We start from the raw sequence: 14,128 nt of genomic DNA on the forward strand, positions 1-14,128 counted from the left end.
GGTTTGTTCCCCACTTTGCTACTCTAGCAACGCCCTTGACAGGGCTCTTATAGGGACACAAGTCAATGATGGTTCGCTGGGATGATCGGGCCGAAGAAGCTTTCTCTGCTTTGAAGTCGGCCCTGTGCGGGTCCCCGGTTTTGGTGACGCCCGACTTCAAAAGGGAATTTATAGTACTGACTGATGCATCCGAAGTAGGCCTCGGTGCTGTACTATTTAAGGAAGTCAACGGGGAGGAGTATCCAGTTGTCTTCCTCAGCCGTAAGCTCACCCCAGCCAAGACCCGGTATAGTATAGTGGAGAGAGAGTGCCTATCAAGTCGGCACTAGAATTTCTCCGCTATTATTTATTGGGGAGAAAATTCCGCCTGGTGACTGACCACTCCCCTCTCAAGTGGATGAGCCAGGCCAAGGACAGAAATGCCCGGGTCACCCAATGGTTTCGCTCCCAACAAAACTTCGGTGGAACACAGGGCAGGCTGGTTACAGGAAAACACGGATGCCCTGTCCCGGGTACACTGTCTGGCGTGTGGTCACCCCCTCAGGGTTGAACAAAGGGTGGGGAAGGAGGGAGGGTGGTATGTGACACAGTGAGAGGTTTGGTCTTGGAAAACAGGTATTTTCCTCCCAGCATGTGCTGCTGGGCTGGTTTACAGTCAGGTGAGGTCAAATACTGGATCGGATTTTAAGTGCTGGTCCGGGTTTTGGCAGCGCCTGTCTGTCCTTAAATAGGCAGCTAGGCTCAGAAGCGTTTTCTGGATGAAGGCTTGCTACCTGTTTTGCGTGAAAACAGGTTGGTGCTGCTATGCTCAAGGAGACCGAATTGCCGCATGGTGTGAATTACAACCAACACCGCAAGGTAACTTTTTTGCTTGTTTATGACTGCTTGTTTTGTCACTTGCGAATAAAACACTGAACTGTTTGATCCAAATAACTTGTTGTTGCCTCTATACTGCGTCCGCTAATCCGGTCTAGCGAAACCCAAATATATATATATATATATATATATATATTGTAGGAAGGCGCAAGGGTCTGTCATTGATGGAAGCTACGTGCCAGTAACCTCGGTGAGATAAAAACCGGTAATTTTGTGTGTCAGCGGCAGCTAGTGCTCGCTGGCACTGTTTTACTTAGTGTGGCTGTAAAGCCAATCCGGGCCTGTTCTTATTGGAAGCAGCCAAAGAGCAGGGTAGGTGGCTGTTCCCCACGTCCAGGCCAAGTTTTGGCTTGGTTTCTGGTGTGGTATGTTCCTCCAAGTGATAGTGGAACTGTGGAAGATCTGTGTTTTTTGGGAGCTGAGGAGATCCGCCATACTGCAAGGCTGAGAGCTGCATGAGAGCCGCTTGCTGGGAGTCAGGCACCCTAAAGCCTGCTGTGGTCTGCCAGGTGATTTATGTTATTTTGGGAGCTCCTGCTGTGTGAAATAACTCCAGGACTCTGAAAAGCATTGTTTTTTTTCTTTTCTGCCTTTTCTGTGTAAATAAACACTGGACTTTTACTTTTTCAACCGTGGTCTTGCCTTTGTATTGCGTCCGCTTACCCTGCCTACCAGAGCAAATCCTTAATATATATATATATATATGTATATAATAAAGTCTGTACAATTTATAGAACTAATTTTATATACTTATCGTAAAGTATTGTATTTTTTTAGTTTTGCATATTTGCACCACTATCATTTGTACGGATCCTTTTAGTGGTTGCTTTTTGCCCTTTTTGGTACGGTCAGGTATATTACCTGTTCTATGGCTCATAAGGCTCTTGTGAATACCAGGGGCTTAACTATGCTCCTCCACATTGGATCAGACACCACCAGATTGAAACCATGGGTTGACTAATTGGGAAGCTCACTTATTTGTTTTGGCCATCAGACTAGGAACTAATTCCAAGAATTGCCAAGGATTGTTGGACTATGTGACTTTTAATGATCTTCCAGGCACATCTGGGTGTGTGCGGTTCTTGACTAGTTTATAACTCCAGAGCAAGCTGTTGGCTTCATCTTCTGGAGTTAAAAGCTAGTCAGGAACCACACACACCCAGACTTGCCTGGAAGATCATAAATGGTCAATGCATATGTGAACATAGCTTAACCAAACACATGGGTTTAATCAAGTGCATAGTGTGCATCACTAATGTTTTTGTCCATATGTTTCAACTCAAAACATCTAGGGACCACCAGAAATACACAATGCACAGCTATGTGCAGTATCTCCCAAAAGTGAGTGCACCCCTCACATTTCTGTAAATATTTTATATCTTTTCATGGGACAACACTGAAGATATGACACTTTGATACAATGTAAAGATGCCAGCGGTTTAGACATTAATGGAGTTATTTTGAGGGCACACCAAATTTAGGCCTCTTGCACATAAACATTGTGTGCCTGTGGCCGTATTGCGGCCCACATATGGCAGGTCCGCAATACACGGGCACCGGCCCGTGTGCACTCGGCATCACTGATGCGACCCATTCACTTGAAAGGGTCTGCAATCATGGAAATGCGGAACGGAAGCACGAGTCGGAACACCACGGAAGCACTACGGAGTTCTTCAGTGGTGTTTCTGTCCGTGCCTCCGCACCGCAAAAAAATAGAAATTGTTCCATTTTTTTTTGTGGTACGGATGGATCACGGACCCATTCAAGTTGAATGGGTCTCGATCCATCCCGGCCGCCGCACGGACGTTGCCCCCTTTGTGCAAGAGCCCTTACACTGTTATACAAGCTGTACATTGACTGCTTTACATTGTCTCAAAGTGTCATATCTTCAGTGTTGTTTCAAGAAAAGATATAATAAAATATTTTAAAAATCTGAGGGATTCTACTCAGGTTTGTGAGATACTGTATATATATCCTAGCAATATGCCATCAATGTCTGAGTAGAGACAACCCCTTAAATTTAACACTATAGCTGCTCCAGGCTTCCAGGTGTTAGGCCTAGCTCACACATCAGTGATTGTGAGCCAAAACTAGGTCCAAGTCAAAAACACAGATGTGGGTCAGAATGCAGATCTTTCCATTATACCTTATATCTATGTAGGCGTCACTTCAGTTTTTTTCTCACAATCACTGATGGAAATCAATGACTAAACATTGACCAAATCACTGAGGTGTGAACTAGGCCTTAGGCATGACATGTAGTTTCAGTATGCTTTGAAAACTGCAAGTCCTGTCATGTCCCGTCTTGCCTCCTGTATCCCTGCCAACCCTTCTTCTGATGTTGATGGACATGCAGCCAGAATATGACCCGGAGACTGTGTTCCAAATAGGGAATCAGCGCCCTAGTGGAGCATCTGTATTAGCAAGTCATTTTATTCCATGTAATACACTGATTGGTGTCCCCAGATAACCACTTTAAAGAGGACATTTCACTTGTATAAACTATGTGAACTGAGTATGCTGCCATATAGAGCGGCGCCCGGGGATCTCACTGCACTTACTATTCTCCCCGGGCGCCGCTCCGTTCTCCCGTTATGCCCTCCGGTACCTTTGCTCTGTAAGTTATAGTAGGCGGTGTCTGCCCTTGTCCTGTGGGCGTCTCCTTCTCCTAGGCTGCAGTGCTGGCCAATCGCAGCGCACAGCTCACAGCCTGGGAGAAAAAAAACTCCCAGGCTGTGCGCTGCGATTGGCCAGCACTGCAGCCTAGGAGAAGGAGACGCCCACAGGACAAGGGCAGACACCGCCTACTATAACTTACAGAGCAAAGGTACCGGAGGGCATAACGGGAGAACGGAGCGGCGCCCGGGGATAATAGTAAGTGCAGTGAGATCCTCGGGCGCCGCTCTCCATGTCAGCATACTTAGTTCACATTGTTTTTACAAGTGAAAGGTCCTCTTTAAGTAACCTATGTACTCCTCACTCAATTAACTATTAATAACAGCTGGAATTCTTGCGCTGTCAATTAAAACAATGCAATAATATTGACGTACTGGTTCCTAAACATCTGTTTAAAAAATTCTAATAAAAAAATCCATGTTGGTAACCTTTTTACAGTACTTCAGTCCCCTATGTTTCAGCAAAAAGCATACCTACGAGTAATGAAAAGCTTGAGCTCTATTCTGTCCCTCACCCTAGTGAAGGCTAACCTGCATTGTGTTTTTGTAGAAAAGAACACAAAATCTTTTGTGCTCCAGGTCTGTACACCTGGGACCAGAGCAATTCGGTAGCTGAAGAATAACTATAATATTTCTTGTGTATTTATAATAGATTTTCCTTCAGCATTCAGGAGTTTGTCATTGCTCCACCTTTCTTGATGCTCCCTTTTTCTCTTAATAGACCCTTCTCCTATAATATGTCATTTTCATTTTTTGGAAATTGTGTCCAGGGTGAGGGTTGAGATCTATTATACAACTATTAGATTAAAATGGAAAGTATTACAAAAGAAATGGAAATCAGTGGCATATGGAAAAAGAGCTACATGAGGTAATACATACATGAACTTAAACATAGTTATATATATATATGTGTGCACGCCTGTATTTACTCTCCCTTGCACCAAAAAGTCGTTTACACTAAAAAGATGGCCACATTCAGTAGACAGCATCCACATCCAGTAATATAAAAGTGTATTCCTAGGATATGCCATCACTTTGATTGTGGGAGTGTGACCCTTGAAAACTACATTGATCCTGAGAATGAAAAGGCAGCAGTTCTGTTATAGAGTTCTGTATACGTAAATATGAAGTTAAAGGGAACCTGTCACCAGTTTAGTGTCCTAACTAAGGGCAACATAAATAAGTGACTGATTCGCTTAGCAAAATGCTGGGTCACTTTCTTTAATTGACCCAGTCAATCTGCCAACAGCTTTCTCTGCTTTGAAGTCGGCCCTGTGCGGGTCCCCGGTTTTGGTGACGCCCGACTTCAAAAGGGAATTTATAGTACTGACTGATGCATCCGAAGTAGGCCTCGGTGCTGTACTATTTAAGGAAGTCAACGGGGAGGAGTATCCAGTTGTCTTCCTCAGCCGTAAGCTCACCCCAGCCAAGACCCGGTATAGTATAGTGGAGAGAGAGTGCCTATCAAGTCGGCACTAGAATTTCTCCGCTATTATTTATTGGGGAGAAAATTCCGCCTGGTGACTGACCACTCCCCTCTCAAGTGGATGAGCCAGGCCAAGGACAGAAATGCCCGGGTCACCCAATGGTTTCGCTCCCAACAAAACTTCGGTGGAACACAGGGCAGGCTGGTTACAGGAAAACACGGATGCCCTGTCCCGGGTACACTGTCTGGCGTGTGGTCACCCCCTCAGGGTTGAACAAAGGGTGGGGAAGGAGGGAGGGTGGTATGTGACACAGTGAGAGGTTTGGTCTTGGAAAACAGGTATTTTCCTCCCAGCATGTGCTGCTGGGCTGGTTTACAGTCAGGTGAGGTCAAATACTGGATCGGATTTTAAGTGCTGGTCCGGGTTTTGGCAGCGCCTGTCTGTCCTTAAATAGGCAGCTAGGCTCAGAAGCGTTTTCTGGATGAAGGCTTGCTACCTGTTTTGCGTGAAAACAGGTTGGTGCTGCTATGCTCAAGGAGACCGAATTGCCGCATGGTGTGAATTACAACCAACACCGCAAGGTAACTTTTTTGCTTGTTTATGACTGCTTGTTTTGTCACTTGCGAATAAAACACTGAACTGTTTGATCCAAATAACTTGTTGTTGCCTCTATACTGCGTCCGCTAATCCGGTCTAGCGAAACCCAAATATATATATATATATATATATATATTGTAGGAAGGCGCAAGGGTCTGTCATTGATGGAAGCTACGTGCCAGTAACCTCGGTGAGATAAAAACCGGTAATTTTGTGTGTCAGCGGCAGCTAGTGCTCGCTGGCACTGTTTTACTTAGTGTGGCTGTAAAGCCAATCCGGGCCTGTTCTTATTGGAAGCAGCCAAAGAGCAGGGTAGGTGGCTGTTCCCCACGTCCAGGCCAAGTTTTGGCTTGGTTTCTGGTGTGGTATGTTCCTCCAAGTGATAGTGGAACTGTGGAAGATCTGTGTTTTTTGGGAGCTGAGGAGATCCGCCATACTGCAAGGCTGAGAGCTGCATGAGAGCCGCTTGCTGGGAGTCAGGCACCCTAAAGCCTGCTGTGGTCTGCCAGGTGATTTATGTTATTTTGGGAGCTCCTGCTGTGTGAAATAACTCCAGGACTCTGAAAAGCATTGTTTTTTTTCTTTTCTGCCTTTTCTGTGTAAATAAACACTGGACTTTTACTTTTTCAACCGTGGTCTTGCCTTTGTATTGCGTCCGCTTACCCTGCCTACCAGAGCAAATCCTTAATATATATATATATATGTATATAATAAAGTCTGTACAATTTATAGAACTAATTTTATATACTTATCGTAAAGTATTGTATTTTTTTAGTTTTGCATATTTGCACCACTATCATTTGTACGGATCCTTTTAGTGGTTGCTTTTTGCCCTTTTTGGTACGGTCAGGTATATTACCTGTTCTATGGCTCATAAGGCTCTTGTGAATACCAGGGGCTTAACTATGCTCCTCCACATTGGATCAGACACCACCAGATTGAAACCATGGGTTGACTAATTGGGAAGCTCACTTATTTGTTTTGGCCATCAGACTAGGAACTAATTCCAAGAATTGCCAAGGATTGTTGGACTATGTGACTTTTAATGATCTTCCAGGCACATCTGGGTGTGTGCGGTTCTTGACTAGTTTATAACTCCAGAGCAAGCTGTTGGCTTCATCTTCTGGAGTTAAAAGCTAGTCAGGAACCACACACACCCAGACTTGCCTGGAAGATCATAAATGGTCAATGCATATGTGAACATAGCTTAACCAAACACATGGGTTTAATCAAGTGCATAGTGTGCATCACTAATGTTTTTGTCCATATGTTTCAACTCAAAACATCTAGGGACCACCAGAAATACACAATGCACAGCTATGTGCAGTATCTCCCAAAAGTGAGTGCACCCCTCACATTTCTGTAAATATTTTATATCTTTTCATGGGACAACACTGAAGATATGACACTTTGATACAATGTAAAGATGCCAGCGGTTTAGACATTAATGGAGTTATTTTGAGGGCACACCAAATTTAGGCCTCTTGCACATAAACATTGTGTGCCTGTGGCCGTATTGCGGCCCACATATGGCAGGTCCGCAATACACGGGCACCGGCCCGTGTGCACTCGGCATCACTGATGCGACCCATTCACTTGAAAGGGTCTGCAATCATGGAAATGCGGAACGGAAGCACGAGTCGGAACACCACGGAAGCACTACGGAGTTCTTCAGTGGTGTTTCTGTCCGTGCCTCCGCACCGCAAAAAAATAGAAATTGTTCCATTTTTTTTGTGGTACGGATGGATCACGGACCCATTCAAGTTGAATGGGTCTTGATCCATCCCGGCCGCCGCACGGACGTTGCCCCCTTTGTGCAAGAGCCCTTACACTGTTATACAAGCTGTACATTGACTGCTTTACATTGTCTCAAAGTGTCATATCTTCAGTGTTGTTTCAAGAAAAGATATAATAAAATATTTTTAAAAATCTGAGGGATTCTACTCAGGTTTGTGAGATACTGTATATATATCCTAGCAATATGCCATCAATGTCTGAGTAGAGACAACCCCTTAAATTTAACACTATAGCTGCTCCAGGCTTCCAGGTGTTAGGCCTAGCTCACACATCAGTGATTGTGAGCCAAAACTAGGTCCAAGTCAAAAACACAGATGTGGGTCAGAATGCAGATCTTTCCATTATACCTTATATCTATGTAGGCGTCACTTCAGTTTTTTTCTCACAATCACTGATGGAAATCAATGACTAAACATTGACCAAATCACTGAGGTGTGAACTAGGCCTTAGGCATGACATGTAGTTTCAGTATGCTTTGAAAACTGCAAGTCCTGTCATGTCCCGTCTTGCCTCCTGTATCCCTGCCAACCCTTCTTCTGATGTTGATGGACATGCAGCCAGAATATGACCCGGAGACTGTGTTCCAAATAGGGAATCAGCGCCCTAGTGGAGCATCTGTATTAGCAAGTCATTTTATTCCATGTAATACACTGATTGGTGTCCCCAGATAACCACTTTAAAGAGGACATTTCACTTGTATAAACTATGTGAACTGAGTATGCTGCCATATAGAGCGGCGCCCGGGGATCTCACTGCACTTACTATTCTCCCCGGGCGCCGCTCCGTTCTCCCGTTATGCCCTCCGGTACCTTTGCTCTGTAAGTTATAGTAGGCGGTGTCTGCCCTTGTCCTGTGGGCGTCTCCTTCTCCTAGGCTGCAGTGCTGGCCAATCGCAGCGCACAGCTCACAGCCTGGGAGAAAAAAAACTCCCAGGCTGTGCGCTGCGATTGGCCAGCACTGCAGCCTAGGAGAAGGAGACGCCCACAGGACAAGGGCAGACACCGCCTACTATAACTTACAGAGCAAAGGTACCGGAGGGCATAACGGGAGAACGGAGCGGCGCCCGGGGATAATAGTAAGTGCAGTGAGATCCTCGGGCGCCGCTCTCCATGTCAGCATACTTAGTTCACATTGTTTTTACAAGTGAAAGGTCCTCTTTAAGTAACCTATGTACTCCTCACTCAATTAACTATTAATAACAGCTGGAATTCTTGCGCTGTCAATTAAAACAATGCAATAATATTGACGTACTGGTTCCTAAACATCTGTTTAAAAAATTCTAATAAAAAAATCCATGTTGGTAACCTTTTTACAGTACTTCAGTCCCCTATGTTTCAGCAAAAAGCATACCTACGAGTAATGAAAAGCTTGAGCTCTATTCTGTCCCTCACCCTAGTGAAGGCTAACCTGCATTGTGTTTTTGTAGAAAAGAACACAAAATCTTTTGTGCTCCAGGTCTGTACACCTGGGACCAGAGCAATTCGGTAGCTGAAGAATAACTATAATATTTCTTGTGTATTTATAATAGATTTTCCTTCAGCATTCAGGAGTTTGTCATTGCTCCACCTTTCTTGATGCTCCCTTTTTCTCTTAATAGACCCTTCTCCTATAATATGTCATTTTCATTTTTTGGAAATTGTGTCCAGGGTGAGGGTTGAGATCTATTATACAACTATTAGATTAAAATGGAAAGTATTACAAAAGAAATGGAAATCAGTGGCATATGGAAAAAGAGCTACATGAGGTAATACATACATGAACTTAAACATAGTTATATATATATATATATATGTGTGCACGCCTGTATTTACTCTCCCTTGCACCAAAAAGTCGTTTACACTAAAAAGATGGCCACATTCAGTAGACAGCATCCACATCCAGTAATATAAAAGTGTATTCCTAGGATATGCCATCACTTTGATTGTGGGAGTGTGACCCTTGAAAACTACATTGATCCTGAGAATGAAAAGGCAGCAGTTCTGTTATAGAGTTCTGTATACGTAAATATGAAGTTAAAGGGAACCTGTCACCAGTTTAGTGTCCTAACTAAGGGCAACATAAATAAGTGACTGATTCGCTTAGCAAAATGCTGGGTCACTTTCTTTAATTGACCCAGTCAATCTGCCAACATCTTGTATTGAAAAGCTTCAGCTGATAATGATGAGTCATGAATATTCATGAGCTCCTGACTCTCCCCGCCCACCTGCTGCTGATTGACAGTTATTTTCCATATGAATCAGCAGCAGGTGGGCAGGGGAGTGGCTATACCTCTGAATTAAATATACGCTGGACTCAATGACATCACGCTGGACTCCAATCAGCTCATTGGCATGCGGCATCTTTGTGTGTATATTATGAGGTAACCATCTGTCACACCAGTAAGTGAATACATCTAAGGTACTTTTTAGTAGTCAATGATTGTATATAATTAGTTAGATTATAATCAAATATCCACATGACAGGTTCCCTTTAAATGATGAGATTCAGATGGTCTGCATCAACCACTAGAGGGAGATCAGGAGTTAACTGCATACTGCTTTATTATGGCACACCACCACTCCATTCACACTGTGAAATTTGGGCTTTTCGCTCTCGTCACAGTGGTTGGACCCCAGGCCATCAGACACATGTATTCTGTATTTTCACACAGCCCAAACATACTGGCCATTTTACATAGCATAGTATGCAGTAAATATACTACCATAAGCTTTCCATTGATTTTAGTGAGAAAATGTGACCATATGCACTCTTTTTGCTTGCACATATTTTAGCCATGTGATCATAGATGGGCGCATCCTTTCACTGTCCTTTGTTGGGGGATGGGGGCTGTAAAAATATTTTTGCAAGCTGTGCCTGTGTCCACTACCATTTCTTTATGGCGTTTCCCCCCCCCCCCCCCCCCCCCCATAGAAAAGGTGATGTGATATTGCCTGTTTAAAAAAAAAAAAAACACCAAGAGCTACAGCAAAAAATGACACCCAATGAACATAAGTGCCAGGAGCAAAAAAACTACTTATGTCCTGCATTTCAGTTTTCCCATAGACCTTCAGCTACCACCTGGAGCAGGTGTTTCTACCACAAAAAAAGCCTCTAAAAAGGCAACGGTGTAGAAAAATCCCAACAGGACCTACATATGAACCCACCCAGCTTAACAATATGGATGTTTCTTTGTGGTGGCAGCAGGCAGACAGAATTTTATCATTTAACGTTCTGGTAATGAAGGGGAATTCGTTTTTTTTTTTAAAGGAAAAGCAAATCTCTGAGCCCTTTTAAGATATATTATGATAGATCTATTTTGGTGGGAATGAAAAGTTTGCCTACAAAGATGCAAATTCTATTTAAAATGATCTCTGTAATCTAATAATTATCCTCTGTATATTTGAGGGATCGTTAGAAAACATGCTGGACAGGGGAACACAAGCTATATCCTCAGTATTTAACTAGTATCACCAAGCTGAAACTCCAATAGTGTAATAAATACAGTATATGTCTTAAAGGGGTTGTCTCATCATGGACAATGGGGGCATATCGCAAGGATATGCCCCATTGTCTTATAGGTGTGGTTCCCACCGCTGGGACTCGCACCTATATCGAGAACGGAGCCCTGCTCCCATTCATTTCTATGGGTCCGACGGAAAAAGCTGAACCGGTGCTCGACTATTTTCGCAGGCCCCATAGAAAATGAATGGAGGGCGGCTGTGCATGCGCAGTGCACCCTCCTTCGCTTGCGGGGCCCCGTTCTCGATATTATAGATGGGACCCGCAGACAATCGGGGCATATCCTAGCGATATATCCTTACTATATATAGGTCGAAATCCGCAGGGTCTGCTGAAATAATATGCATGGAATTATCTCCAAAAGTCTTCTGTGAGTAAAGCAAGGGTCAATCAAGTTGGAGATTAAAGGGGTTTTCCAGGCTCAGAACAGGTCATCAGTTATAGATGGGTTGAGGTCCAAAACCTGGCATCCCTACCAATCAGCTGTTTTGGGCGGCTGCAGTACTGAAAACTATACAGTGGACGGAGCGGAGGCAGACAGTTCCGTACACGGTGTAGTGGCGCTGCAGCAGCCTGGGACAGCTGATCGGTGGGGGTGTTGGACCCCTACCAATTTGATATTGATGACTTATCCTGACAGTACATTAGCCAAGCAGAAATATTAGCCATTGGATTTTAATATTTGTATGATTATAGCTTACTGTTTATTGGTTTTGGCGTAAAGTATTACTATGGAAGCATGGAGGCTCAGTGGTTAGCACTGGTGCCTTGCAGCATTGAGGTCCAAGGTTCAATTCCAACTAAGGACAACTTCCGCATGGAGTTTGTATGTTCTCCCTTTGCTTGTGTGGGTTTCCTCTGGATACTCCGGTTTCCCCCCCACACTCCAAACACATACTGATAGGGACCTTAGATTGTGAGCTCCACTGGGGACAGTTAAGATGATGTCTGTAAAGCGCTACGGAATATGTCAGCACTATATAGGGGAGAAAAATAAATAATCTTATCTCCAAGATTAAATATCAAATATCACAGTTAGAGCATGCAAAACATAATAGTTTTCATTTGGAAACATTTACAAAAATGCTCCTGTGTGTATATATTGCTGTTACATACATTTTATAGCGCCCCCTAGTGTCTTTTTGATTCTAATCTCAGAATGTCCATCTAATATGACCAGTGCCAGTGGACACACATGCCCAGTAGCTCAGTCCCACCACACAGGACCTCCTGTACACAGGCCGCAGAGTGACTCTTCCCGCCCAATAAGGATCTGTGCTCTAGAAGGAGCTTCTTCTGACTAGCACTGGACACATTTGTTGGTTGTTCTGTTCTGTTTTGCCTGATCCATCATGAATGTAATATTTAATTGTAGTACACCCATTTACGGGTATTACAAAGGCTTAATTTTGTTCACTTTATCGTAAGACTATTTAAAACCATACATATCAGATTTAGAGGGGTTGTCTAACCTCAGACATTGAGGCATATCGCTAGGATATGCCTCCAATGTCTGATAGTTGCGGGTCCCCATATTGCACATGCGCTGCCACCCTTCATTCATTCCTATGGGAGCTCTGAAAATAGCCGAGTGGTGGCTCTGCTATTATGGCAGTCCCATAAAAGTTAGCCGTGCTTGTGCTGCGCGCTTCCTATTCATTTCAGCGGGACTGCCGAAACTAGCCGAGCACACCGCTCGGCTGTTTTCAAAGCCTCATTTCAGGGCCCCATTATAAAAATAAATGCAGGTCCCAGAGGTGGGACCCGCACCTATTAGACAATGGGGGCATATCCTAGCGACATTCCTCCAGGTGAGACAATCCCTCTAACTAACAGAAGATAACATTTTTATGACATGGCAATGCACAATTTTTTTGTTAACTGGATTTTGTAACAGTAGCTGTTTTTTTTTTTTTCAGATTTTTTTTCTATTCATTATTTTTTTTTAAAGAGAAAAACGAATCTATAAAAGCAAAACGAAAAATATACAAAAATGTTAGCAATGCAACAATTTTCAATACAAGCAGTTCTCTAGTGGGTATGATTATTACTAATGCCTACTGGGGGAAATTGGAAGCACTGCCTGATAACTGGAGCAAAGAGATTAAATTGCCGATTTCCAGCTGTTTTTAAATGAACGCAATTGCACTTTCTAGCTTCATTTCAATTCAAAGGCTGGACTTGTATAATAGCTAAAAAGATCAAATGCTACTATAAGCCGTTTTATTACTCATATTAGTACTCTATTGGCTTTATTGAGTAGCTGCCTTATGTCTTTTTAAGAGAGAGCTTTTCATTACAGTGGTTTGCATTGTTTATATATGGCTTTAATTATCAGTAACTTTAGATTTCAGTGTAGAGTGTCTGGTATGTGTATGTTAAGGACAAGTGTGCCTTTCTTCTCTTCCAGCTCCAGTGGCTGTTGGATAACTATGAGACTGCTGAAGGAGTTAGTCTCCCCAGAAGTACCCTATACAATCATTACCTTCGACACTGTCAGGAGCACAAACTAGATCCAGTCAATGCTGCATCCTTTGGAAAACTTATCCGTTCCATATTCATGGGACTCCGAACAAGAAGACTGGGAACCAGGTTCGTATGAAAAAATAGACTTACCCTATGCTTAAACATTCAAGCTCAAGTTTAGGCCTGTCTAGAGCGTTGTTCACTGTATATGATTTATGGATTCTGTCATGGGTGTAACTATAGCCATAGCATTTGCTAAGTAGCCCAGAGGTTGAGGGGACCTAGTCAGGTGCATGAACATTGTACTTTTTTGTGGGAAATAGCAAAATTGAGGTTTTTTGCTACTTTGAGGATTTTCGAATTTATGGTGCTATTATACGTACCTTTAATTATTGCTACCTATACCGGTTTAAATTTTCTTACATTAGGTGGTGAGAGCGTCCTCTTAGGGCCCCATAGCAAAGCAATGTGTACTCCTGCCAGTCTTGTTCTTACTGCGGCATCTATTGTAGAACACAGAGGGGGTCATTTACTATATTGAAATACGCCTATATAACAGTTAGTTGTGCAGCTGTCTGTGACTTTGTCCCGCTCACGCCCGGTCTAAAATTGTAGGCGTGGGCAGGGAAAGGGATGGGCTGGAAGTACGCCTGTTTTATGCATAGAAAATTGTCTAAATGTAAGCCAGCAAGGAAGCAAGGCCTGCACCTCTTTATAACTTCAGCGGATCCACCGTCAGCACAGGGGCTTTAAACCGCCGGTCTTAATCAATGTGCCCCAGAATATGTACAC

The 14,128-nt window shown here is 43.5% G+C and overlaps 1 protein-coding gene across 1 annotated transcript in view; it reads left to right on the top strand.

Moving 5' to 3' along the window:
* Nucleotides 1-14,128, top strand: part of LOC122927811 (transcription factor RFX3-like) — a 57,463-nt gene that overhangs the window by 14,638 nt on the left and 28,697 nt on the right. Inside the window, exons 2-3 of the mRNA XM_044280037.1 lie at nucleotides 11,567-11,696; nucleotides 13,281-13,462. Coding sequence (XP_044135972.1) covers nucleotides 11,567-11,696; nucleotides 13,281-13,462 — 312 coding nt within the window. The remainder of the gene's footprint in view (nucleotides 1-11,566; nucleotides 11,697-13,280; nucleotides 13,463-14,128) is intronic.

Source organism: Bufo gargarizans, chromosome 1, assembly GCF_014858855.1.
Source record: "Bufo gargarizans isolate SCDJY-AF-19 chromosome 1, ASM1485885v1, whole genome shotgun sequence".
Lineage (NCBI taxonomy): Eukaryota > Metazoa > Chordata > Amphibia > Anura > Bufonidae > Bufo > Bufo gargarizans.